This window comes from Stylophora pistillata, chromosome 12, assembly GCF_964205215.1.
Source record: "Stylophora pistillata chromosome 12, jaStyPist1.2, whole genome shotgun sequence".
Classification (NCBI taxonomy): domain Eukaryota; kingdom Metazoa; phylum Cnidaria; class Anthozoa; order Scleractinia; family Pocilloporidae; genus Stylophora; species Stylophora pistillata.
In genome coordinates, this window is record NC_142530.1 from 27,627,118 (window position 1) to 27,653,965 (window position 26,848).

The 26,848-nt window shown below is 39.8% G+C and overlaps 4 protein-coding genes and 1 long non-coding RNA gene across 5 annotated transcripts; 2 read left to right on the forward strand and 3 right to left on the reverse strand.

Moving 5' to 3' along the window:
• Positions 1-1,451: 1,451 nt before the first annotated feature.
• Positions 1,452-4,441, reverse strand: LOC111345394 (uncharacterized). Its single transcript, XM_022952669.2, has 3 exons — positions 4,308-4,441; positions 3,828-4,005; positions 1,452-1,911 (listed from the first exon to the last, which is right to left on the reverse strand). Exons 2-3 carry the CDS (start codon positions 3,997-3,999, stop codon positions 1,628-1,630), a joined length of 456 nt encoding a protein of 151 aa, XP_022808404.2. The 5' UTR covers positions 4,000-4,005; positions 4,308-4,441; the 3' UTR covers positions 1,452-1,627.
• A 1,439-nt stretch (positions 4,442-5,880) lies between these two features.
• LOC111336813 (uncharacterized) lies at positions 5,881-10,767 on the forward strand. The gene is made up of 4 exons (XM_022942974.2): positions 5,881-7,772; positions 8,420-8,766; positions 9,382-9,800; positions 10,236-10,767. Exons 1-4 carry the CDS (start codon positions 6,341-6,343, stop codon positions 10,582-10,584), a joined length of 2,547 nt encoding a protein of 848 aa, XP_022798709.2. The 5' UTR covers positions 5,881-6,340; the 3' UTR covers positions 10,585-10,767.
• Positions 8,292-9,589, reverse strand: LOC148719460 (uncharacterized). Its single transcript, XR_015993615.1, has 3 exons — positions 9,472-9,589; positions 8,800-8,850; positions 8,292-8,353 (listed from the first exon to the last, which is right to left on the reverse strand). It is a non-coding gene; the product is annotated as an uncharacterized LOC148719460 (long non-coding RNA).
• Positions 10,686-11,793, reverse strand: LOC111336814 (nicotinate-nucleotide pyrophosphorylase [carboxylating]-like). Its single transcript, XM_022942975.2, has one exon. It carries the CDS (start codon positions 11,758-11,760, stop codon positions 10,858-10,860), a length of 903 nt encoding a protein of 300 aa, XP_022798710.2. The 5' UTR covers positions 11,761-11,793; the 3' UTR covers positions 10,686-10,857.
• A 64-nt stretch (positions 11,794-11,857) lies between these two features.
• Positions 11,858-26,599, forward strand: LOC111336821 (uncharacterized). Its single transcript, XM_022942983.2, has 13 exons — positions 11,858-12,029; positions 12,670-12,840; positions 14,111-14,174; positions 15,001-15,083; positions 16,315-16,425; positions 16,989-17,187; positions 17,553-17,916; positions 18,239-18,624; positions 19,182-19,399; positions 20,001-20,236; positions 23,721-24,367; positions 24,940-25,064; positions 25,586-26,599. Exons 1-13 carry the CDS (start codon positions 11,877-11,879, stop codon positions 25,733-25,735), a joined length of 2,907 nt encoding a protein of 968 aa, XP_022798718.2. The 5' UTR covers positions 11,858-11,876; the 3' UTR covers positions 25,736-26,599.
• The last annotated feature ends 249 nt before the right edge of the window (positions 26,600-26,848 follow it).

Below are 26,848 nucleotides of genomic sequence, written 5' to 3' on the forward strand. Positions count from 1 at the left end.
CTCATTGGCTGACGATAAATTAGCTCTTTTTTTTTAAATTAACAATGGAGCTTTTTAATAACGACCCTTGGTGTTCATCTTTAAGATGAAAGGTGGAACTCTTTTGACAGTCAAATTAGACTCGTATATAATTCCCACCTACAGCGGGGTACGTTATAAAATTGATAACTTATGCTGTATTATCGACCACTTACGCTTTAATATCGACAACCTACGAAACCTTTTCAGATATTTGGAAATAAGCTATTACGCAAAGGGATTTCATGTCTGATTTGAACCTCTATCCCCCACAAAAGTTTTCGTGTTTGTCTTATTCAAATATCTAATTTGCTCTCAACACCCCTACCAGATAAGTATGCAAAAAATAGGCTTGTGGAGGCCTTCTCACGTTAAAAGATAGAAAAATTAACATATTAAATAGAAAAGAAGCACAAAGAACGGTTTTATCTGAATATTTAAGGTGTAATTCGCAGGTTCATTTTACTTTGAATATTCTCGCGATCATGTGTATGAGTCAACAATCACGTGACTTTAATCGCGCCCACAGCGTTTCTCTGTCTACCTGGGTTCATTGATCGCTTGCTCTGCTGAAGAAAAAGAGGAAAATGGGAATTTGAATCGAAGAATTTAACTTATTCATCTGTTTTGGAGTTGATGGTTGCTAAAACTATGCTTCTATGTTGCTCTTTGCACCAAATGTCTTAGGGGCCTTATTTTCCCAGCTGTTGTTATGCATTAACGGATTTTCCCATTCAGGCAAGCCACCGTCGGCGAAAAAGAAAACAGTGTTCAGTTCTCCGCCAGGAACGTAAGTCAACAATAAGTTCACGCGCTAGCGTACGTCTATTGAGATATGAAACATGTGGGAAGTTTGTGAGGCTCGAAAAATGTGTACGAGTTGCTCGGCTCGAGGCGTAACCGAGAGCAACTCAAGGTGGGTGCCCTCCAAACTTGCAAGTGTTCAGACGACGCACATGCGCCAATTGCTTTTTTTGACACTTCCAGGCGGTAATTTAGATGTTGTGTTAGAGAAGTTCTCTTTGATGCACTCCAATGCCAGCATGCACGCACATGATGGAGCATGATTGTTAATTACCCAGGTAGGTAATGTTGCGTACTGAAGCAGCAATAGTTGCTCTTCACGCCTCGAGAAACTCTTGCGCGGCTTTCGTGCTCTCCAAACTTCCTAAGTGCTTTGAATCTTGATGAACGCACTTTGACGCAGACAGCAACTGTTAGTTTAAGGTAAGAAAAATCCCATTTGTCACTTGTCAGAGATACCCCAGCTGTGAACATATTCCCCCACCCATCTAAAGAACAGATGGATATGTAAACATTAATTAGCCAATGAAAGTTTCGCTAAATGTTATGAATGTTATTAAAGTCATCTTGAGCACGATAAGTGGATAAACAATTTGCACGAATGAAAGACAAACTATGTACACATCTGGTGCAGTATCAAGAGTATTTTAAGCATTTATTTTCAGCTCTTTAGAAAATCTACACACGGAAATGTTCGGAACATGCCCCCTTTGTACGTTCGATTTCGTTGAGGAACTCATCGTGTGAGTTTAGGATATTTCTCCTAGAAAAACTATCAAATTGCGAAGAATTTCTGCGATTCAATTTAATGGTGCTTCTTCTTGGCTTCCTTATGCTTCTTTTCGTCGCTAATTTTCTTTCCTTTCGAACTTTCTTCCTTCCCTTTCTTAAATTTCGTACATCCGGGAGTTCCACAAGGTGAGCTTGATGGATATGGTGCGGGGTACGGGTAGGGCTGCTGAGGGGGGTAAGGTTGGGGATATGGCTGCTGGGGTTGCTGAGGATAGGGATAAGGCTGCTGTGGGTACTGTGGGTGCTGTGGGTAAGGGTATCCTCCACATCCCTGGCCATAACAGTCCTTTCCTTTTCCTGTTCAGAAAATATAAAAGTAAATGTAGGACTGCAAAGGAAATTTATGAAAACTGTAGTTCTTTGAGATCCCAAAGAGTAATTCAACTTGTCAAAAACTTTCTTGTAATTTTCTTAAAATTTGGCAAGGATGCCGTCATTTTGAATCTAGCTAAGCAACCTGGCCTTTGACACGAAGAATGTCTCTCCTCCCTTTTTACCAACTCTTGGTTATCTGTCCGGATATTTAGAAACAAACAATAACTTTTTGTTATGTCTAGAACAGCAGCTTTTTGGGAATCAGTTAAGGATAGTCATGCGTGTCCGCGGCTAGGTTACTGAGTTCAAAAGGCGGCGCTCACGGTCGAATTTTCAGCCCGTTTGATTAGGCTTCTATTCATATTCTCAAAACGGGGAAGGTAATAACATTTTTATGTACACTATTTAATGGCCGAGGCAACAATTATATGGTTTCTGGAGCATTTTCTCCTTTTTAAACATGGCACAAGAAACGTTGATGCAAAGTTAAGCGCAGGAGTCATGTCCAAACTGAATACATATTTTTAAAGTCTTGTATACGCACATTGGGAGTGAAAGTTAGCCCGGAACTTAGGATTTTTATTTTAGCGCTCATCACTAACGAAGCTTCCCTCTCCTTTTATAGTCAAAGGTTTCTCCAGTCCTGCATTTACCTGACGCTATGGGATTTTGTCTTGTTTTCAATTAGTGGGATTAGTTATGACTCCGTTATCACTGTTAGCAACCAACTACATCAAGTGGACGTAGCAATATTTTCAGGCTTTAAATCTCTTTTTAACTTTTAACTTAAATCCAATTGCAAAAAAATTCTCTTCACCTTCTGAGCCTACCTACTTACTAACTGAATAACCTGTATTTTTGCTGGGAGGGTGAAAGCTCTTTATTTCATTTGGGCAGTGGAGGGGGGTAGGGTCGTACCCTGAATAAACAGAGGTTTTGTGTGGATAAACTTAATCATATGTTATTCATTTTAAGAGTGGATCTGTTGCAGGTATTTGAGAGTAAATGTGATGACGATTACTGTGACATAATTGCAATTTTCTCCACCCGTCCTGGTATAGACAAAATGTATAATAATATCTACTAAAAATTTCTTTATAAGTTTGTTTCATATAATATAACGCTGTTTTTTCTTTTTTGAAGATATCTGTAAAAAGTTTCCTGGCTGTATATCTCACCAAGCATTGATACTCGAGGGTAGGAAAAAAAACTAAGACATTGAACATATGATACAGTGCAATCGCTACGTACAACCAAACATCCCACAAGCCTAATCAGCGGGTCTTACTCAGCAATGGTTCAACGGTGGCATACCATGAAGTGAAAAAATAAAAAGTGAAAACGCGATACGAGGTTTAGTATATAATTGGTGTAGCACTTTTTTCAAAAGCTGTAGGTATTTGTAATTCCATTCCCCTGTGGCGAAGCAACTTTTTAACAATTCCCACACCAGCTATTTCTTTGATTTCACCACCAGCAAGACGTAAATTCGATCGCGTTGGCTGATTCATCGCTCACTGATTTCTTAAAAATCCAGCCGAAAATCGATTTGCAGAAATAGATTCTAGATGACTCATAGAAAATGTTCTAAATGATGCTATCGTTCTGGGGCTGACTTTTATTTCTGTGCCTATTTTGTTACTTTTTCCTGGACGAATATGTTGTTTGTAGCATGTCTTTGTTTCCACATGAGTAACATTGATTACAACAAAAAACAACTTGGTCACCCTTAAAAGATCATCCGCTTAACTTACTTCTCCTTCACCTCAAGTCTTAATCGAATTTTTGCTTAGTCAGCGATAGCTAACGAGCTGGTTAAACATTTGCAATCAACCAACAAGCACAAATGTGACGAGGAGCAAAATAAACTCTAGAATTGTAACAGTATAGGTATTTACCCGAACCACTTCCAGACTCAGAGGGATCTGCTACTTCCTTTTCTTCACTGTCTCCTTCTATTTCCTTTTCCCTGTCGCTCGATTTCTCTTTCTGTTTCACCATAGATTTTCCCTCAACGCTGATCAGTGCCAGGGCCAATAGGCAAGCGATTAACAGTAGGTATCCCTTCATGATTACCTGTAAAAGCCGATTGGAAATAGCTTAGGAAAATACGTTAAAGAAAACTGCCTTCCTCTCTTCTTATTGTCTTCCTCAGACTTAATTGGCAAGTTTTAGAAGGATATTTCAAATCTTCATCTTGTACTTGAAGTAAAATGCAAGTTTGGTTTAAAGATTTGAAAACAAGAAATTTGATAGCTTGTACCAAAACTCGAACGTTAAGATTTTCTAACGCGACGAAACAGGATCGAAATGAATACAAAACCCACACCATAAATAAATTTCATAGATGACCTAAGAGAAAATTGATTATGTTTCACCTTAGGATATGTGGTTGCTCCTTGACCGTCACCTGCAAAGGTTATTCAGTGAAAATTTCCGGAAAGCTTCGGGGAGTAACTATATGAACCGTCGCCCTACATAATTTATTAATCATTACACAGGTAGTATTTTGTCCTTATGAATTGTAATTATTAACCACGTTTCAAAGATCGAATATTTTATTACCAAAAATTTGAAACGTGATCATCACTTAACTTTCTGCAAATTTATTTTTATTGACTATTTAGGAACTTTAAAGATCTCGTCTTTGAAAAACTCAGCAGAAGTTATTGTTCCGTAAGCTAAGCATCGACCAGATCACAAGTATTTCAAGGTGACAATGTTCATTGCAATTTCTAAACTGGGTCGGTCGGTTTGTACCGGTCAAGTCCAATGAATTTTCTTCGTTTTTGAGACATTTGACCTAGGTTAGCTTTTTATGGTGGTTTCCATGCCTTAAAAAAAGCCAGTTTTAGAGAAACACACTTCCTTTCAGATGAGGTCAGTCATCTTATATTACGGGGGCGTTTCTTTCAATCGGCTTCCTTCATTTTTTCGTTAATAGACCCACCCGTTCCACAGCTGAGGAAATAAATGAAAAGATGTGCGTGTCTTTTTATACTTGCTGTGAAAAAGTGATTCCTATTTAGAGTAAAATTCAGTCCAGTTTTATTTTTCATCAAGTCCAGTCTCGCTTTGTAATCGATACGTAAGGAAAATCGAAGTATCTTATCATGATCGTCACTAGCCGATCATGATAGAATACAACAACCTGCTGCCTTTTGTCAACTCGCGTTGTGAGTCAGAAGCAATGTGTATTCAAAACATCTCTTGCGGATCTCTTGTAAAGGAATTCTGTTCCTTGAAACTGAAATCACAAACGTTGTACAACCTGCTGCTACAATTTTGTGGAACAAAGAGATTTAGAATTTTCAAACACCTGTTTTCAAAGTCTTTCCTCAAATGGAGCAATTTCTCAACTAGCCAGTTTTGAAGTGGCTGCAAATAAATCAGCCTATTGTTTTAGATTTCTCCTGAGGGCCAGTGCTAGCCGAATGTCACAAAAATCTCATAATCTTAAAATCACTTTTAACCACGAAACAGCGTCTTGGTGATGTGTAAAATGGTAAAATGCTAGCAGTTATGATACATTCCATTTTTGGAGTTTCTTTAGTAAGTGTTTATGTGATCAGGTCATAAAATGGATCAAAAAGTTTTAAATTGTTCACAAACATTTATTGAAGCGACCAAGCATGGTCCACCAATTGAGGTTTTGGGTTCTGAGTGGTTCAAAAGCGAAACAACTATCAGTGTATTATTCCTTCAAAAACTGAAGGTTCTGTTGAGGCCTACGATTAAAAAAACCACAGATCTGAGATCTTGTTCATCCTGTGTGTTTCTGTGCCACACCTGAGCGAAATGATCTCTTCCCTGAAAAATATCGCAGACTGGAGCTCCTCTGTTCTTTATGTAGCTGTGTCAGTTGAGTGCGGCATGCATAATTTATGTAGCATCGCGCTAATTAACAAATGGTAAACACCACAGCGTACACTATTGAGTTATCGTGCACGCGGGAGGTTGCTAAGCACGAAAGAAGCGTAAGAGTCGCTCGAGGCGATAGCCGAGAGTGACTCTAGCTTCTTGAGTGCTTAGCAACCTCCCAAGTGCATCCATAACTCAATAGTGTACGGTGTGGTGTTTACCATTTGTTTTATAACATAACATTGATACATTGTAGCTAAAGAGTTCCCTTTTATTTAACAAATCTTACGTGACCAGAAAAAACAAGCGCGCGCGGAAAATAGTCTTTGCATTTGCTCACGTCAGCAGCGTACACCCATGGGCAAATGGGAGACGCTAAATTGACCAATCAGAGCGCGCGCTTTACTTTGGTTATGTTATAAACCTAATTTTTGATTGCGCGTGCAAATTGGACTTTATAACGTAATCAATTAGCTGAACGCATGCATTTAATCGTTCATGCAAAGGAAGAAATTTGCGTCTGAAATACTGTCATCTAAAGAGCATTAATATGCCCACTTTTATTGAGTTGAAACAGCTTCTGGACATTGCACTAACCACGCCAGAGGTGGGAACTGTAAATTTTAATATTTTACGTATGTTTCTTCAAGAATTGCTGCGGCATCTTAGCATTGAAAACAAAGCTATAGACATCGACGCACTAACAGGGGAACACAAAAGTGCCATTGATTTTATCAAGGATGAGTATGCCGACGCTACCAGCCAAGAAAAAAGATCACTCGAAGTCATTCAAGTCAAAGAGACGTCTGAAATAATGATGGGACCTGAAGCCGGATCAACGAATCCATTTCTAAGCTGTGAAAGACCAGAGCAAGAGTCGCCAACAGCCGTAAATGGGGAGCAAAGCGAAGGAGAACAGTTGACAAGTGTGGAAACTGTTCCTACAGAAGAAAGTGAATTGGATGCTTCGTTGAAGAAAGAAAGTAAGTTAGATGCTTCGGTGACGGAAGGAGAATTCAGTGTAACTCCTCCTAAATCAGGAAGTTTTCCAGTAAAAGATCAACCGCCCTCAACCCGAAGCTCCGTTTTCTTACTTGGAAGATCAGATTCGCTCAAGAGCCTTAAAAGGAGGGTTTCAGAACTTCAAGAACGTGTAGAATTTCTTGAATCACAGCCCCCTCCCGATGTTTCTGACTCCGTTAGATCGGTGGCTTCCCTAGTGAGGAAGGAAAGCAAGACACCTGCTCATGACTTTGTGGAGTTGATCAACATAAAGCGGACGCTTGACGCGTTGGAAAATTCTCTGGAGGGCTTAACAGAAATGGTAGATGCCTTAGCGTCTGATCTGAACGAACTGAAAGGATCTTTACCGAAAGTCCATAATACCTCAACTGATCTGTGCTCTGATATAGAGGAACTGCGGAAATCTGTGGAAGAGATGAAAGAAGAGAAAGCAAACAAGGAGGAAGGTGAAGAGATATCAAAACTGACAAATATCGAGAAGAAAATGGATAGATTTGAAGGTGAGCTATCAACCTTGAAAGAAGCCATTGCTGAGATTACAAATAGACCTAGGAGCCCACGTGTTCTTGTCACACCGGACGACGTCCAAACTGAAAATGTGAAAGACGTCATACAAGAAATAGATCCCAAAATACAGGAAACACTCGATGCTCATGAAAAACAACTCCAGGGATTGGAGGTTCACATTCAAGAGGTAGAAGGTTCACTGGATGGAGTGAGTTCCAAATTAAGTGGAGTTGAACAGGCTGCGACAGACACCCTGACAAAACTTGAAGTGTGTGGCGAGGAAATCAACGAGATCAAAACCAAACAAGAAAGCTCGGAGAAAGAGTTGAAAAATCATAAATTACAAATCGAAGACAGCGAAATGCAGATTCACCAGCTAAGGAACGCGATGACGCTGATGAAACGTGAAAGTATTCAGCGGGCAAATGTAGAGGCTACGGACAAGAAGAAAGGTGAGGACAAATTCTTCTGACAGTTATAGCCTCAGCTTATATACGACCCTGTATAGCGTAAAATGGTTGGAATAATCAGGAAATAAAGCTGAATTTCACAGTAGGGGGGGCTCCTGCAGAGTTGTTGTCCTGTTACAGTTACAGACCACACCAAGCTTTGCGAAGTCCAAGTGAAAACTTATCGATTTCAAAGGGAAACATGTAGCCTCGCAACTCCTTCCCCTTATTGCCAAACTGTGGATAATGATTGAGTTGGGTCAGATTATAAAAGTCATTGCATTGCACAAGACGCATCTATTATATCAGGTTATTAAAATGCCTGTCTTTGAAGAAGTTTAAAACAGTAAGGGTGTAAAATACTCAGTAAGCCGTGCACACTCTTGAAAAACATCATTTCCTGACAGTTTCGTTCTACGATAAGAAGTTTAAACTATTTTTATACTACAACGAGCATGAGAGTCAACCATAGTGTCTTCTAAGTTACTGCCATGATATTTTAAATACAACACCACCTCTACATACCAAGTTACGATGAACTCTGCATAATTCTTCATTGAAAACGAGACCTGTGAACGTTGAACCTGTGGAGAATAATTGTTATAGTATGCTAAACTCGTAAAAACCTTAGATTTTTCAATTTGTTTTAGAGGAAACTTCGACGTCCAGGCACCGTGCGTACAGTGTCGATCGAGAAGAACTGAGTTTGATCCGTGCCATGATATTCGAGTTACAAGAAGAAAAAGAAGAACTGAAACAGACCGACATCCGATTGAATGACGAGCTTCACAGGAAACAAAGGCATTTGGATGATCTTTATAACATTGTCGACGAACTGAGAGACGTAAAGGTCGATAAAGAACTACTGAATGTAAGATTTGAGCTGAAAGCTGATAGAAGGGATGTGGAGACCAAGATTGGGAGGGAAGACTTTGAACACTGCGTAGGTCTTATCGATCAGTCCTTAAGAGATTTGCTGCAAAGATTGGAAGGCTACGTAAGTTAAATCAAATATTTAATTTGGTCATACCTGTTGTAAGCAAACGGGCATCCTATTAGGGAAGGTTTGTTGATATGCAATCTTGGCATAAGAAGAAAAAGAAAAATTGGGTAAGATTTGTCGATATGCAATCTTGTAGAAAAAAGCCGAAAGCGGAAGGGTGTTGAGTTGTGGTCTGTTTTTCCCGGGTAGATGTTATCAATAGTGGGCTAGTCTTAATTTATTCGATCTCTTTTCTGCTTTAATATGGTCAGTCAGTCAGCCTCTCGGTGGGTAGGTTGTACAGTCTGCTTATAAGTTAGAGGATTCATCAGTCTGTTCATAAGTTAGTGGGTCAGTCAGCCAGTCAGTCAAGCGATGGGTGGATCTGTCTGTCTGTCTGTCTGACTGTAAGTCAGTCAGTCAGTCAGTTAGTCAGGCGGTCGGTAGGTCTGTCTATCTGTCTGTCTGACTGAACGACTGACCGGCAGCTGGCTGACTGACTGACTGTCTGTAGATCAGTCGATCGATGGTTTGGTCGGTCGGTCAGACGGTCTGTCCATGAGTCATTCAGCTATGCACTTGGTTCGAGTAAAGAGGAATAGAAAGTTGAGTACAATCTTTCCCATTTAGGAAAACGCCCTGAAATTAGCCATAGAAGCAATCCACTCAGACGTCGGCAAGAAACTCGACAGAGAAGAAGTTGAACCCTTGAAGCGTTACCTGGAGTCGCGAATGGAATCCATGAAACCAAAACCGGTGGAGAGGCCGCCTCCAGAAGAATTCGCAGCAGGGATCCGAAAGCAATTCTTAGTGGATCACAACTGTATATCATGTGACCGCCCAGTTAAATACGCCAGAGAGGAGACTTTTCCCCCTCTACCAATGATGCGCTGCATGCCGGGGTCGAAGTCAACCCGTCCTTACACCACTTTTGAGCTGGAACAGATCCGACAGCACATGCTCCAAGGAGGACTGACGATGACGAAGGAAAGGTTTGAACTGTTGGAGAAGCAACGCAGCAAGTTACAGAAGGAAATTTTACGACTCAGGTTGGTGTTCCCCTTCCTTACCTCAAAATCTCATTACAAAAAATATTTACCACCTTATTGCATCTGTCTAATGGATGGATCATAGACATGCGTACAGAGAGGAACTACAATAATGATTGATTTGGAGAATGCGCTGCGTAGCGTGACCAACAACGGCTGTGCAGAAAGCCACGATGAACGTCTAAACAAATATATCGAGGTTATATTTCCCCCGGAGCTGATTCCCGAAAAAAAGTCTCATTCACGGAGCATGTACAAAGACTCCAAAAACTTAGACAGCTAGGTTACGTCCGACAATTTTGATCCTATATTTTTATTTGGAGGGTTTGTCGTAGTCAAAATTAACGACAGGGTAGGGCAAGACCTTTGTATTTTTAAAATTTAGTATTGAAAACCGTAACAATCATAATTGTTCTACCTTGCTTTAATCATTAGTGGTGTCAACGATCTCCGAGAATTGGCCGAGGTCACTGCAAGGGCCTGTGGAGGAGTACATACCCTTACCTACCCCCACAGTCAGTCTGTTGTTCGTGGACTTCAGCTAAACAGGGACGACTTGGACTTCCTCGTCCCACAAAAAGATATCCAACCCGTGGATATCTTAGGACAGGACGGCCATATCTATAAGGGATTACTAGAATCCCTCCCGACGACACTTCCTCACATCCCACAAAAGAGCAAGACCTCTGAGTTAAAAAATGTCTCACGGAATCTGAGGAGGGGCACGACCCCGACTTCCCCTGGTCTTCAGAAAGCTGCTGAGGACCAAATAGAAAGTTGTTAATTTACACTCATTCTCTGAGTGACGATTTCTTTTCGTTTATAAACATTACTTAAGCAGAGTAAACGATGCGCTGACTTATTCCAAGAAAGCAGACACACAACTAAATGTAATTTTCGGTGTGAAAGTTGTTTGTAACCTTTGATAAAATTAATCAAATACATCAGTGTTTTACATCAAAAACAATCTTTCTTGTTATCTAGTACAATTTCTTCGTTACAAAGGGACGCTAAATCGAAATTGATGAAAACAGAGTAACCATCCAGTTACTAACGATTAGCAAGTTCTGACAATTGGATTGTGCGGGTCATGTCCTTCCTTCAGAATTTTCAAAGAAAAATTGACTGTCCCGTAGCCTTGTGTGAGAGATCCCATCGAAATCACATCAACATGCGATCCAAAGTACTGCGCGATGTTCTCTATCGTTATTCCTCCACTTCCCTCGATAATTAAATACGGGAATTCTTTCTTCAGGACCTCGGCTGCCCTGTGGAGAGCCCAGGGCTCAAAATTATCTAGCATGACAACATCAGCTCCTGCAATGGCAGCTTCTCTTGCCTCCTCGATGCTTCGACATTCCACTTCAATTTTGATTGAGAATCCTCCGACCCTTCTGGCATCTTCTACTGCATGTCTGACGCTCCCAGCTGTCCAAATGTGATTATCTTTAAGCATGATCATGGAGGATAGATCAAAACGATGAGTGGATACCCCGCCGACCAAAAGTGCATACTTTTCCACGATTCGAAAACCCGGGGTAGTTTTCCGAGTTCCCGCTATTTCTCCGTGCCATTTATGATCTTCCTTAAGTTTCACCAAACTCTTAGCTTTCGTCGCGATTCCACTCGCTCTTGTAACACAATTTAAGGCCACTCTCTCCCCTAGAAGAATCTTGTTAACTTTCCCAGTTACCTTTGCCACCGTGGTCGTGGGTTCAACTTGCATGCCTTCGGAAAACACCCACTCCACCTTACACCCCAACTCACGGAATACTGCGTCGAAGAAAGGAACTCCCGCTAAAATACCCCCCGATTTGCACAGCAATACTGCTGTTTCTTCACTTTCTCCCACAACGAAACTTCCATAATCAAAGCTTGGCGTGTCTTCGGCTAACCACTGCTGAACGTGTTGTCGTAGCGAAGTTGGGTGAAGAAGAACCTGAAGACTTTTGTCCGCCATGTTTGATCGAATTGGTTACTAAGCCCCACGCATGGCTACCAAGCTAAAATGCCAGGCTACCAAGTTTGATATCTATATTTCCCAGGAGTCTAGACGAGATAATAATAAATAACAAAATGGTGATCACAGGGAAGCTATCCGGCGAGTTGTTTATTTTTAACATTTTGAGTGTTTGTTTCTCTTTAGTGGATTCAAATTTTAATGTAGAGGAAATATATGGTGTTAAGTATGGATTTGAGATTTCTAGGGAGCCAGTTCTCTTGAAAGAGGTTAGTTTTCAGATAATTTTCTATCCGCCAATAGTGTAACGCAACGTTGTCAATTTATTTTCCTTTGATAAGCTGTTACGAAGAAGGTGCGGGCACCTGCAGCTACAGATGGAGAGACGTCGAAAGATCTCGTAATTACAAGAATTTCAAATCTCCAGTAAAGATGTTTAATATTCAGGACAGTTTTTTTCATTTTGATCTGGAATAGCAGATCTTTTACTTATAGAGACGATTTCTTGCATTCTCTTACTTTCGATCTAATTTAAGTTAACACTTGGGTTCTTGTGATTGGTGCAGATCTAACAACCTCTCTGTCACAAAAATTGATCAGGGTTTCATCATTTCATCGTAATACTGAACGTTGTAAGATGGGTAGGCAAATAAACGTAATTTTGTCATGGATTTGAATATTTTATTGATATCTTTTTAATAAATAGATTACTGCCTGCTTAATATGACTTTGCCCCATCCGCTTCCTTTTTGAGTGGTATTGTCAACACTTAAAGATAAAATTTGTATCCACATGTAAATTTTCTTTATTTACTCTTTACATGTCTGCTTACTCCAAGGAAAACACACTATCAATTTTTTTTTTTTTTGTGGGTTGGAAACTAATTTTTTTATGTCATATCTATTTCAGAGTTCAGAACTTGAAAATACAGTGTTATTATCATCCAAGCATGGACAGCAATATCAGTGTGTTCTTCCGAAGCTTGAGAATTTCAATAAAAAGGATGAAGATATCCAACATATATCTAGAGATGAAATTCCTCAGCTTTTAGAACCACTGAAGAAAAAGTGTTTGTACAATGTAAGTGCTTATATGCCTACTGAAACTATTTGTACATCAGGATAGAGAAGCCATCTGGTATAATATTGTAATAAGAAATAGTTTATGTACAGGAGTTTCAATAACTTATTCCATAAGTTAGGCTGCTGATGGTGTTTAGGGCTGCTGATGGTGTTTAGGGCTGTTGATGGTGTTTAGTGTTCTTGATGAACACTAATATGAGTTAATCTTCTTTATTCATGAACAACAACAGCCATCAAATAGAAATGCTTTGCTTATTAAGGCGTTTGTTTATGGGGAATTGTGAAATACTTGTTTAAGACCTGAATGTCATGCAATAACTCAGGAATATTCTAGAACTTAATTGTCAAGAAACTTGGGGGTCACCATAGTGTAATCAGCGACTCTGCTGTAAGGTGAAGTCCAAACACAGGAGCCTACTTGTAGACAAAACAGACGGTGGTGAGAAGTCTTACAAGTGGTGGTAAAACACTGCTTATTGGCTTTTATTGAAATATCTGGGTTTAATTGAGAGAGTGCTTAAGTTGACCATCTAATGTACTTTTTTAAGACTGATCAATTTAAGTACGTATGATGTATGATCCTCGCAGTAGAGAGCGCTATTTATGTAATAGCGAAAATCAGACCTGAAAAAAATCAGGCCTGTACGGGATTCAAACCACTGACCTCTACGATACTAGTGCAGCGCTCTACCAATTGAGCTAACAAGCCAACTGGGAGCAGGCTGTTAAGTTGATTCGTAATAAATCCATAATGATAAATCAGATACGATGAATTTATGAACTTCATATATTCATTGTATCTGATCAATTTAAGTTGAGACAAGTTGGGTGTATCAGAAATTTCCTATTAAAAAATTGTAATGAATGAAGATGTGTTAACTAAGAAATGTAAAGAATGAGGCATGGCTTCTTAGAAATTTACACCTTATTATGTTGCTCTGATTAGTTGTTTATTCTGGATGGTAGATATCAGAATGCCATTTCAGTAAAGTTGAAGTTGAAGATTAAATTGTGGATAGCCGAAGTCAGTCAAAGTACTTATGTCCATAACATATCCTGTAAAATCCAATTGTGTAGAATGAGAAAGAAGTTAATTTAAATGAAGATTCAGCATTTGTTTCAGAAATTGAAGGACCTGAATCATTTTTTCCTTATGTTAAATGGACAATCACTTTTTTTGTCAATCATGAATTTAAGTATTACTTGTATTTCTGTACTTCTGTAACCTACTTGTAAATGTGCATGTACATCTTGTTCTTTTTTCCTAGAACAAAGGATGGTGGACTTATGAAGTATGTTTTGGAAAAGGAATTTACCAGTATCATATGGAAGGTGAGAATAACCACCAGGCAGCATACATGTGTACTAGTCTTGTTTAATTTGTTTTGGTTTAGGATCCAATGGTTTATTTCAGGTAGCAGTTTAAACTCAGTTGTGCTAATTATGAAATATATAACAGAAAGTATCACCTTTTTTATTTAAGTAACTACTTTTTTGTGGAACTAGAGAATGATACCATGTAATTGCAAGATTACCACTTTGTCTGCAGTCAAGGCTTTTAGCTTCTGAAAGATTGCACATGTAAATTGTTAAGAGTGAAAGATGGCTTGAATAAATCAAAACTAACACTTGTGAAATCCATCCAATATTTCATTACAAATATATTGCTATTCCATGATTCCTTTCAAAAGCTTAAAAGCTTTGGAAGAGAATCATTACACAGCTATACTTTTGCCAATAGCTGGTTCTGCTTTAATGGCCTTTTATAACCAGTTTTGTTTTTTTCTTTTCTTTTTTTCAAGTGATGCTTGATATAAAGCCTAAGTGACCTCAGATATATGAACTGCTAAATTCTCCTTTGAAATTGGTCTGTGTTCCTTTGAGTAACTAAAGGAGAAGTTGATGTTGTACAAAAAGTCATGTAATACTGTTACTTTATTCTGCACACCCACAGAGTTAATCCTTTTTTCTATTTACAACAGAGATAGGGGTGGGGTGGAGTGATGTTGATGCTTGCACTCTTGGAAATCTCCCAACTTACTCACATCTACAGTACTGTAACTGTTGTTCACTGGACATGAACCTCTTCTTGATCGATAAAGAGGGATTGTCAGGCATATTGACATTTTTTAACCAAACACTTTTTACTTCATTTCAGCAAATGAAGTTGTTGGTGTTAAAATTTCCTTAGGAATGTTTAGTAATGAGACTGACTGGAGTCAAGAGAAAATTGACCTAAAGGTAAAAACTCCTTTGAATGTTAAATGAATTGGTTAACAACTCTGGACAATCTCCATTTACAAATTTATGTTTGGTCAGTCTTTTAAATCTGCTTCAAATTACTACATTATATGCAGGGTTCTCGTTAAGTGCCGGCAGCCAGCTAAAAAACCGGCTACCTTAAATTTAGAGCCGCCTACTTTTCAGTGACAAGCTTGCCTCCTTATTTTGTATCTACACGTAGATTTCAAAGTTAAAAATCGCGTGAATCGAACGAATAATACTTGAAAGCCGTTTTCAGCAGCAAAACGTATTACACAATGCCAATGCTCGCCTTCTACCTTCTGTGAAATTCCACTGACCAGTGTTTGTTGTCATCAAGTGCGGTGTGGCGTTCCGCGTGTTAGAAGAAGGCATGAAATGGCGTTGGGCGTGTTAGAAGAAGGCATGAAATCTTAGTATGTAATTAATTATAGAGTAACCATGAGTAAAAGAAAACCCACTTCAAGCCAGCCTGGAATTGATCGATATTTCTGTAAATTACGAAGAACGGAAAGCCAGGTAGATGAAGGTGAGAAAACTACTGCCCTTTTTGAGGTGTAGTCTGGTCTCATTATTAGGATTCCAAGAAAAGAAAGATGTTCAATAAAATTTATGGTTGTCTCTAATAAAAAATTTATTTCTTAAAACCAAATTTGTTTGTCAAAAGGCTCAAAATGGCATATCTAACCTTCTATATTTTGAAGTTTTACGGAGGAGGGGAGGGGAGGGGGCAGGCTGCCAGACCCTCTTAGAGGTTCATGCCTGTGGTACTCGCTTCTCCCGCTGCCTACTTTTACGTTTCAGCCGTCTACATCAAAACTTATTGAGAACCCTGTATATGATACTCCAAGGTGCTACTATTGTGGTAACTTTCCAATGTGTGTGAAAAAAAGTTTGTTATCATCAGTTAACATCAGAAGTGGCTAATCTGGTAGCCTCTCTTTGTGATCACGTAATCAGCCATAGTGTTTTTATATCATGATATCTATTGTTTAAAATTAGATTTATATAAACATGTGCAGGAAAATACTCTTTGATAAGCTCTGTTTTCTTTTATGTTATTTTCTGCTTTCACCATAGTGATTATTAAGACATGGTTACCTCTAAAAACAATAGTGATGGTTAGGTGAATTATGGAGAGACATTTTCGCTTTACCAAATTAATGGACTATTAAATGTGTGGTGCTTTCTTTTCTTGTTCCTCCTGCAGGAAAAACCTAAACCAGGAAAAAGTTCAGTGGCTACAAAATATCATTCCCAGTATTATGTGAATGGCACTGAGTGTGATTTAACAGGCAAAGGAAGAGAAACGCAAATTAAGGTACTGTAGCTGTGATATATAATCACTGTGATTTGAATTGTTTACCTCTATTTCTTCTTTCTTTTCCTTGCTTAATTTTAATCTTCCTTTCCCCTACCCCTCCAGCTTTTCCCTTGCTTTTGCTTTGCTTTTCACATGCTTTTTCTTCAGTTTCCTTTGCTTTCCCCTTGCTTTTCCCTCCTTTTCCATCCTTTTCCCTTCCTTTTCTCTTTCACTGTACCAGCCCTCCTTCTGCCCTTTTGCTATTGTTTGTTGCTGTCTTAATTTAATTTTGTTCATTTCTTTGCCCCCAGTTCTTTTTCTTCGGTGTTCCCACCATTTCTTAATTTCTCAATTCTATTACACCAAAGTATGCCTCTTCTACAGTTTATCCCTTCCCTTTTTCCATTTTTACCTTCATTGCTTGATTCTTTATCCTTGTGTTAGTTTGCAACTAAATTTTTCTACCTTTGCATTAAAACGGAACTGTCTACTTTTTTCCTCCCAATCCTCCATTCTATTGTGTTCATTGTATTGAATGCTCCCACATCACTGAGTTTTTATAGTGCTTTCTTGCTTTTCAGATATTCTGCGATGAAGATAGAGCAGATTTTGTAGTAAGAGTGGACGAACCATCATCCTGTTCTTATGTGATCACAGTACACACCAACAAGCTTTGCAAACACAACTTGTTCAGGTCCTCCCCAGCACAGGAACCCCAGTATATTACCTGCTCTCCAGCCCTATCTGAGGAACGATACAAAATTTATGTGAACAGAGTTGGTGAGTAGTTTCAATAATGGAACTTTTTTCAGAATTAGTGCCTCAGCTTTGTAGAAGTTGTTTGAAGGGAATGTCAGACAACTCGCCCCCTGGACAATTAGCCCCAGACAACTCGCCCCCTGGACAATTAGCCCCAGACAACTCGCCCCCTGGACAATTAGCCCCAGACAACTCGCCCCCTGGACAATTAGCCCCAGACAACTCGCCCCCTGGACAATTAGCCCCAGACAACTCGCCCCCTGGACAATTAGCCCCAGACAACTCGTCCCCTGGACAATTAGCCCCAGACAACTCGCCCCCGTAAGATGTGCAACTTCATGGCATCCCATTGGTACTCTTGTGATGTTTTATCTTATGAATTACAGAATTACGAAAAAAGGCCAAAGAGGAAGCCAAAGCAGCCAGAGAAGCTAAAGACAGTGCTCGAAAAGTAAGAGCTGCAGAGAAAATTGAAGGTGAAGATGAGATAGAGGAAGATGATGATGAAGAAGTCTTTGATAGAAAGAAACCGAGATCAAAGCGAAGCCAAGTGTGGCCATGGGAAAACCCTGGAGTTGAAAGCGAGGACGAAGTTTGGATTGATGGAAATATCGAGCAAGACAAAATTGATATACACAGATTGGACATTACCAAGGGGCGTAAGAAAAATGCAATGGGGCATCTTGAAAATGAGGGTATCACCATAATGAGTCAAAAGATCCAGAGGAAGAGACAGCCAATCATGGAAAGGTAAATTTAATGAGCTAATAAACTCTGCTGCTCATTACGGATTCTCTTACAAATGTCACTGAATGCTTTGGAGATGCGGCCCTTTGTTTGGCCCTGGTTAGTTTAAGGACGCGAATGCGCATGTGCACATTGAAGTTAAAAAGAGAATCTCAGCGTCCTTTGTGAGTCTCCTCGGTCCTCTTTTGGAAGACACATACCATCTTCGATTTCTGATCTTTGATCTGAAAATAGGCAAACCTAAGAGTGTCGTTTTAGCACCCGATTAAGGGGGAATCGCCTTCTTTCTCCCGCATTGGATCCTTTGTTTGTTATTTTCCTACAGGCAAAAGGGAGATGCTAAAGAGAAAGAAGAAAATCCTTCCGAAGATGAAATGAAAGAAACGCGGGATAAAAAAAAACTTAAAGAGCCAATTGAGAGGAAGGAGAAAAGTGGCGAGAAAGAAGGAAGTGTTGAAGGTAATGAGGTGAAGAAAGCTAATGAAGTAGCTAATGAACAAAACAGCGAACAGGCGATTAAAGGGGAAGAAGGTATTTCAGAAGAAGAAGGAAAAGCGGAGGACATTGATGTGGCCAGCAAAGAGGGTGGAAAAGAAACCAAAACAGAGCAAGGGTTGGATGGGGAATGGAGGAATAACGTGGATGAAGCAATCCTTAGACTGAGATCTACTGTGAAAGAGAAATTAAACAAGTTGGGTGTCAAACCTGAAGGTGAATCATGGCAGATTCTTGTGATTAGAATAACCATCTAACCGTTTTTTGTCTGGTTACATACTGAGGAGCTTATTCACATTATCGAGTTTAAGCTTGAGGGTTACGGAGGGAACAAACTTTGAAAAGTAACTCTGATTTTGTTTACTTCTCCTGCAAATTCTGCGGTTTACTTTTTACATAAGGATAGTTCATAACTCTTTGGATTGAGCCGTAGTGTTGTTTGCTGGCTAGGACAACCAAAGGTGTACTTTGAAGCCAGGTAGTTGTCAAAATAGTGGGCAAATGTGAAAAGCGTTAAACGAAAGTTTTTTAATTGATCATCTCATTTTATGGCTATTTTAGTGCAGTGACATAAAACACACTCTTAGTGTTATTTGTCTCAGTCAAAAGAAAATACTGATCTAGTTTAGAGAATAGTTTACTTCTGTATTTTCTGTCCCTCATCGAAGGACAAATTTTAAAGATATGTTTTGTTTTCCAACGGCATTCAGCACCATATATTACTATGCGTTTTCTCTTTATTACTATACATTTTCTTTTTTTTTTATTGAAAGTGTTTGATAAGGAGGAGGAGGTTGGAAGTGTGGGAAATCCAGAGAAGGGGGGAGATATCGCCGACGGTCAGGTTGGAGCAGAAAAATATGAAGGTGAAATCATGTCTGAGAAAGAAGACACATTTGAAGATGAAGATAAAGACACGCAACAAAAGGAACAGCAAAAGTCAAAGCCTAACTTAAATTTATTTGCGGAATCACTTAAAGAGTCTCAGAAGGTTTGTTCTTTGTTTTCTTCGCCAATCAACCCCCAGAGGCGGTTCACAGTTTCAAAGATAATCCAGCAAATAAGTGATGAGAATTAACTAGCTTATTTGGCCTTGTTATCTTGATGCAACGCCAAGTTCTATCAATTATTTTGAAAGGAAATGAGTTGCAACCTTCTTGAAAGGCAAAGGTTTAAAAAGCTTTTATTCATGCAGGTGTTACTGTTGAATATACCTGTGGAAAGTTATGCTTTTGTTCAACCCTTTTTTTCTGGAAATAGGACATCAAACTTCTGCAAAGAATCGGAGCATTTTGCTGTTTAAGCCCGATAGAAATTACAGCTATTTATGAAATGACTGAGACACTACGAGAACCCCGATTGGTAAAAAACTTTTGACCCTTTATTGCAATAGGCCGCACTTTCTGTCGGCTTACTGGCGTGGTAACCCACTTGAGATGTTGGAAGATCACGAGAAAAGTCTGTAAACCACTCGTCTGATCTCCATTTTTTCCCATCATTCCGCGTGAGTTCTTGCGCCGGTAAACCGAAAGAAATTGTGGCCTATTGCTTAAATAGCTCACTCGACCTAAACTCGTACCATTGTTGAACAGTTTTTTAACGGGGGCATGATGAAGGAATTTTTGGAAGCTGCCTCTGCAGCACAAGCTGAGTTGGAAGAACAGTTTGACGAAGAACGCGCTCGAATGAAGAGTGAAGTTGAAATCATTAAGACAAAGATAGAAAAGATCGAGGAGGCGGAGGAGACGAATGGTGTAAAAGACGAAAAGCGTGGCAAAACACTGAGCAAAATAAGGGATTCCATTGAACGTTTTGAGAAGACCAACTTGTAAGTTATCAGGAAATATATTTAAAATTTGATGATTAAGACGCTCAAATGAGATGCAATGAATATATGAAGATCATATATTTTGAACTGCGGTATTAGATAGGTATGATGCATGATCCTCGCAGTAGATAGCGCTATTTGAATAGCGAAAATCAGACCTGAAAAAAAAATCAGGCCTGTACGGGACTCGAACCACTGACCTCTGCGATACTAGTGCAGCGCTCTACCAATTGAGCTAACAAGCCAACTGGGAGCAGGCCGTTAAGTTGATTCGGGTTTATTACGAATCAACTTAACGGCCTGCTCCCAGTTGGCTTGTTAGCTCAATTGGTAGAGCGCTGCACTAGTATCGCAGAGGTCAGTGGTTCGAGTCCCGTACAGGCCTGATTTTTTTTTCAGGTCTGATTTTCGCTATTCAAATAGCGCTATCTACTGCGAGGATCATGCATCATACCTAAGACGCTCAAATGTTCTTTTCCTTATTTGATGGCTTTGATACTTTGGGTGTGGAGGCGCGGTGGCGTCATGGTTGGTGTGCTCGACTCCGGATCGATTGGTCCGGGCTCGAGCCCCGGCCGGGACATTGTGTTGTGTTCTTAGGCAAGACACTTTACTCTCACAGTGCCTCTCTTCACTCAGGTGTATAAATGGGTACCGGCGATTTAATGCTGTGGGTAGCCTTGCAATGGACTGGCATCCCATCCAGGGGGGAGTAGAAATACTCCTAGTCGCTTCATGCTACAGAAACTGGAGTTAAGCACCGGCCAAATGGGCCACTAGGCTCGTAAACAGACTTTACCTTTGATACTTTGGTAGCTTGAACCATTCTTCTCGTTGTTATCGGGAACGCTTTGGAACGAGCTTACAGCACGAGTGGCCTTAGCCAATAAAAATTCTGAGACCGCTCGATATTTTTCTCGTAAGGAAACTTCTGATAACCATGGAAATTCCCCGATTCGTTTGGTCATGTCATTATAATTTGTCAAGGCTGATAGTTTCGAAAGAAACTGTTTGGGGCTGCGTCGGTGGGAGTAACGAAATAATTTGGATATATCAACAAAGTTGAAATGGTAAATTGGCCACCGTAACGATTACAAAAGCTGACGTTTCAAGCGTTAGCCCTTCGTCGGAGCGAATAGAGGAATTGTGGGTTGTGTGTGCTTTTAAAGGCAGGAAATGGAGCTACGTTATTGGTGGGAACATGGCAACGAGAAAAACAAGAATAAACTAGTGGAATAAAAAGCGTTCGTTGATCCCTGTGGGATTTAGACTGCCGGTTTGAAAGATGAGCTTTTGTTCAAGATTTTTACTGCTTTCCTTGCTACCCAAGTATAAGGAAAGACCGCAGATTGCCATATGTTGCTTAGAATGATTAGGTAAATTAAAATGTTTAGCGACTGGTTTCGATGTGTCCTAGTCATTCCTTTCCACGTCTCGAAGGTGTTCTCGGAATCGGTCACCTAGTCTTCTGCCTGTTTCGCCGATGTATATCTTTTTGCAATAAGTGCAAGTTATGCAATAGATTACATTGGCGGAGGTGCACGTGAAGTGATCGGTGATCTTAATGGATCGTTTAGGTCCCGATATTTTATCAGTGTTGTGAATGAAAGGACACGTTTTGCATCGTGCACGAGCGCATTTAAAAGTGCCTGGTTGGTCATTAGTCTGAAAAGACCTTCTGACCAAAAAATTGCCTATGTTCTTGTCGCGTTTGAATGAAATGAGCGGAGGCTGCGAAAAGATAGTGCTTGTCTCTGGATCGTTTTGAAGTAATTTAAAGTTTTTAAGAATGATGGATTTAACTGAGTGGCTGTGAGAGTGAAACGTGAGAGTGAATTGAATGCGGTCGGAATCTTCCTTATGCGACGTCTGTAGTGCTGAATGTTGATCAATAAGTTGGGCGCGGTGGTAACCCACTTGAACGACAGAAACAGGGTAACCACGTTTATCGAAAAGCTGGCACATTGCCTCTGATTTGTGGTGGAAATCAGAGTCATCACTACATAAACGACGAAGTCTTAGAAAGAATGGAATTCTTAACGTGAGATGGATGCGAAGACATTTATGTAGTGATGACTCTGATTTCCACCACAAATCAGAAGCAATGTGCCAGTTTTTCGATAAACGTGGTTACCCTGTTTCTGTCGTTCAAGTGGGTTACCACCGCGCCCAACTTATTGATCGACATTCAGCACTACAAACGTCGCATGAGGAAGATTCCGACCGCATTCCATTCACTCTCACGTTTCACCCTCACAACCACTCAGTTAAATCCATCATTCTTAAAAACTTTAAATTACTTCAAAACGATCCAGAGACAAACACTATCTTTTCGCAGCCTCCGCTCATTTCATTCAAACGCGACAAAAACGTAGGCAATTTTTTGGTCAGAAGTTCTTTTCAGACTAATGACCAGGCACTTTTAAATGCGCTCGTGCACGATACAAAACGTGTCCTTTCATTCACAACACTGATAAAATATCGGGACCTAAACGATTCATTAAGATCACCGATCACTTCACGTGCACCTCCGCCAATGTAATCTATTGCATAACTTGCACTCATTGCAAAAAGATATACATCGGCGAAACAGGCAGAAGACTAGGTGACCGATTCCGAGAACACCTTCGAGACGTGGAAAGGAATGACAAGGACACATCGGAACCAGTCGCTAGACATTTTAATTTACCTAATCATTCAAAGCAACATATGGCAATCTGCGGTCTTTCCTTACACTTAGGTAGCACGGAAAGCCGTAACAATCTAGAACAAAAGCTCATCTTTCAAACCGGCAGTCTAAATCCCACAGGGATCAACGAACGCTTTTTATTCCACTAGTTTATTCTTGTTTTTCTCGTTGCCATGTTCCCACCAATAACGTAGCTCCATTTCCTGCCTTTAAAAGCACACACAACCCACAATTCCTCTATTCGCTCCGACGAAGGGCTAACGCTTGAAACGTCAGCTTTTGTAATCGTTACGGTGGCCAATTTACCATTTCAACTTTGTTGATATATCCAAATTATAATTTGTCGGTCTGTTAAAAGGTTTCATTCGGTCAGTTGATGAGCCATGCGTTGGGCCATTGGTAATCTGTTGATTGGTCGATCATTCCTGGTCCGTCGTTCGGTTACTCGGTTCATAATCCGTCGTTATTCGGTTGGTAGTCCTTTTTTTCCGTCGATCAGTCAGGCATTTAGTCGGCTGGCGAGTCAACAACTCGTATGGCATTCTCTTCAAGACAGTTAATTGAATCAGATTCACCTTGTGTGTGTGACAGTAAAATAGAAATAATTGTTTCTACTTCCCACATTTGATGTCGAGTTAAATCGATCGGCATGTAATCTAGTAAACTAACTTCCTTTGAAAACACTTAACGTTCCTTGGGTGGTTATTTATTATCATAATTTGCATACATGTTTATGTGCCAATGTTCTGAAGGAAAATTAAATCTTAAGTCAAATCCGTGTTCTTATATTTTTAGGCAATTAGATGATGACATGCAGTCAATCAAAGAACTAAACAAAGAGATAACTAGTATGATAAAAAATAGAGATAAACCATCCCCTCAAGGCGACTTACTAGAACTTTATCAAAAGACCGACAAACTCTTGAAAAGAATTCATTTGCGGCGATTCCAGCTGGACCAAGACTTGGATTATATCACAAAAATGAGAGGAAAAATTTCTGGTGACAAAGATACCGTGGAGGAATCGATGGATGATGCGCAAATTTTGCCTACGAAGGGTGGTATTGATAAAGTTGTAAACAAGTTGAAAACTATGATCCAAGATCTGGACATTAACAGCGAAGGGAATGCAAAAGGTGCAGATTTTGGGAACGAAGGAAGTGCGGAAACAAAGCCTGCCAGCTCTGCAATTGACGATGTTGACGAATTGGAGTCATCAGAATCTTTTGATGAGAGCGACACGAAATCAGGAGTGAGGGTGAAAGTGTCAAAGGTTAAGAAAGTGATCGTTGGCGACGATGAAGACTCCGAGATGGAAGAAGCAGATCTTGATGATGAAGAAATGGAAGAGTTAAGTCTCCAAAAGCGAATTCGTATGGCTACGAAGAAAATGGAAGAACTAGTCAAACAGCAGTTGAGAGACTCAGGAGTCTTACCTTCAGGTATCAAACATAACCAGAATTAAGAAACCTTTTGAAAATCTTATATCTGTAATGTTCTTGGTGCGCAGCCATCGCTTGGACGTGTCACTTACCTATTGCTGTCTCTTTAACTGTTTCAATCTCAAGATTGTCCAGAAAGGAGAAAATGATGGCGGAGAACATAGGAAAACATTAATCAGAGAGCATACTTCGATTTAATACCACATTCTCTAAACTTAAATTATGGAAATGTTGGGCCCACAGTGTGGAGAAGTGATCTTTTTATCTAAGTATTAAGTAGGTTGATGCGTTCGTTGCGAAGTTTTGGAGTCACATGGTGATATTTTCATTTGCTTTTTTTTTTCTGGGAAATCGCGAAGCTACCCTAAACTTTAAGGAAAACACAAAATATGTTTGTCGAGATAGAAAAACAATCGTTCGTAAAAATAAATCAAAAGGAAGAGAGAATACGAACACACATTACAATCGATGACGTACTTAAAAAGTTAGGCTGATTCCTTTAGGATGTCAAAAGAGTAACGTATTTTTTTAAGTGAAGTATAAATCGTGACATATAATATGATCATGTTTAGGCAAGATAAAGGTCAAGATTGTTACATCCAAAGATGCTCTGGAGAAGATGGAAGGGAAAAACAACATGAAGTTACTCAGCGACGATGAAGAAAATCAATTTAAAAACATGATCCTTGGGCTATTGGTAAGCTGAGAACCGCGAAACATTTAAAAAATGCTGGAGCGAGTGAACGAAAAAGCGTCGTACACCTTCCACTTTTTTTACATTTTAGCCCCTGATCTGTGTCCGTTAACAGTGACGCATACTGAAGCGTATGGGCCGAAGCAGCGGCTTCAAAATAATCGAATGCCTTACTTCACTTAAGTTCAAACATCGTTAAAAAGGAGAGAGGAAAAGAAACCAAAAAATATCGGGCATATATCCCCGTTCACTAGGTTTATAAATACCGCACGTCTTTCTAGAAAGGTCTTTTCAAACTTTTTTTTCAAGAAAGTAATTTACCAGGTTAATTTCTTTTCCCTGTTATTCTGGTCGTACAGTCCCGTGTTTGTATTCTTTGCTGGACTTTGTGAAGCATTTACAATGTCCGCAAACGGTATAGTTATACCACTTCAAAGTCGACAGTTCAGATTAATGTTTTTAAAGGTTATGCCAGTATTTTTTATTTGAACCTCATCTGTCCATTTTCTTTCCTAATCTATCAGGGAGGCAGTCCTGACGCTGGGAAAGAGAGAAAGCGTCAACAAGACTTGGAAAACAATTACAACTTAGTTTGGAATGAAGACGAGCTACAGACAGTGCCAAGGGAAGATGATGAAGCTGATGGTGAAGTGGAAGTAGAATCATTTTACTGAGCTACAATCTAACTTTTCCACTCCTTTTAAATACAGATTTATTCGTCTTGTCACGAGCGTAAGACAAAGAAAAATAATTCGAGTGCTAGCATAAAGAAAACAACCTCATACCTTTGGACACTGCGCTCTGATACTCAACTATGTAGATACTCTCTCTCACCTTAAGCTCAGCGGGCGGACATCACGGCGCGAAATCTGAAGGGCTGGAGTTCGATTTCTCATGGGGACAACAAGGCGAAGACCATCTTAGTTCCAACGTAGAGATCAAATTTCCCATCTTTGTTATGTTCTGTAGATCCAATTTATTATATATATATATTTCACCGATCCGTCTGCCCTCTAACGAAATCCTTCTGTAGGTACATTTCACGTTCAGAATGGCGGAAATGTTTTGTTTACTGCAGCATACTCCTTCTTCCAAAGGGATACCTTTGGAAATAGGCTGGTACAGAGCATCGGTCGATGGTCTCATTGAGCACAATACAACAAGATAGCACGGTCACCCTATTTGTGATTTGGGTCAATTAGCGGACATAACTGATTTCTTGACCCCAAGACGGTCTCTTATGCGGGAGGGAATTTCTGCAATGGGCCCACAGTGAGCTGTTAATCAACACAGTGTTGGATTGAATAAAAAGGGAGTCGAGGTTTCTTTCAAATAGATTATTGTTAAACAAAAGTATTTATTGTAGAGTTTGTATAAGTTAAGGTTAAAAAAAATCAACAGAATACAACATAACTGCACCGCTCGCGCTTTCTCTTGCGCGAAAGTCCCTACCAAGATGGCAGATTTTAAGTGATTGCTTAATCTCTCTCTACGTGTAGTGTACATACCCTAAATAAAAGATAAATCTGTTTACCATACACTTTGTATTGGAATTGTGGAAAAGCGAAATATTTTAGCTTTGTTTGTATCCAGAATCTTTCTCCTTCGTAGCTTTTATACGGCCGCTTTCCGTTTAACGCGTTGACCTGGTTCCTCACCAACCCAACCCAACCCTGCTTAAGATTTCGTCCAAATCAAGTTTTAATGTAAATCTAACTATGACAACGGGTGGACTTGCCTAAGTGACCTTATAACTCGCCAGTTTTACAAGACAGACGAAAGAATCT

Excerpts from the sequence above, each read along its gene's own strand:
- LOC111345394 (XM_022952669.2), bottom strand. The coding sequence starts at position 3,999 with ATGAAGGGATACCTACTGTTAATCGCTTGCCTATTGGCCCTGGCACTG. Across the intron at positions 1,912-3,827 it reads TGAGTCTGGAAGTGGTTCGG|GAAAAGGAAAGGACTGTTAT; the intron begins GTAAATACCTAT and ends TTTTCTGAACAG.
- LOC111336813 (XM_022942974.2), top strand. The coding sequence starts at position 6,341 with ATGCCCACTTTTATTGAGTTGAAACAGCTTCTGGACATTGCACTAACC. Across the intron at positions 7,773-8,419 it reads GGCTACGGACAAGAAGAAAG|AGGAAACTTCGACGTCCAGG; the intron begins GTGAGGACAAAT and ends AATTTGTTTTAG. Across the intron at positions 9,801-10,235 it reads AAGGAAATTTTACGACTCAG|TGGTGTCAACGATCTCCGAG; the intron begins GTTGGTGTTCCC and ends TTTAATCATTAG.
- LOC111336814 (XM_022942975.2), bottom strand. The coding sequence starts at position 11,760 with ATGGCGGACAAAAGTCTTCAGGTTCTTCTTCACCCAACTTCGCTACGA.
- LOC111336821 (XM_022942983.2), top strand. The coding sequence starts at position 11,877 with ATGGTGATCACAGGGAAGCTATCCGGCGAGTTGTTTATTTTTAACATT. Across the intron at positions 14,175-15,000 it reads TTACCAGTATCATATGGAAG|CAAATGAAGTTGTTGGTGTT; the intron begins GTGAGAATAACC and ends ACTTCATTTCAG. Across the intron at positions 15,084-16,314 it reads AAGAGAAAATTGACCTAAAG|GAAAAACCTAAACCAGGAAA; the intron begins GTAAAAACTCCT and ends TTCCTCCTGCAG.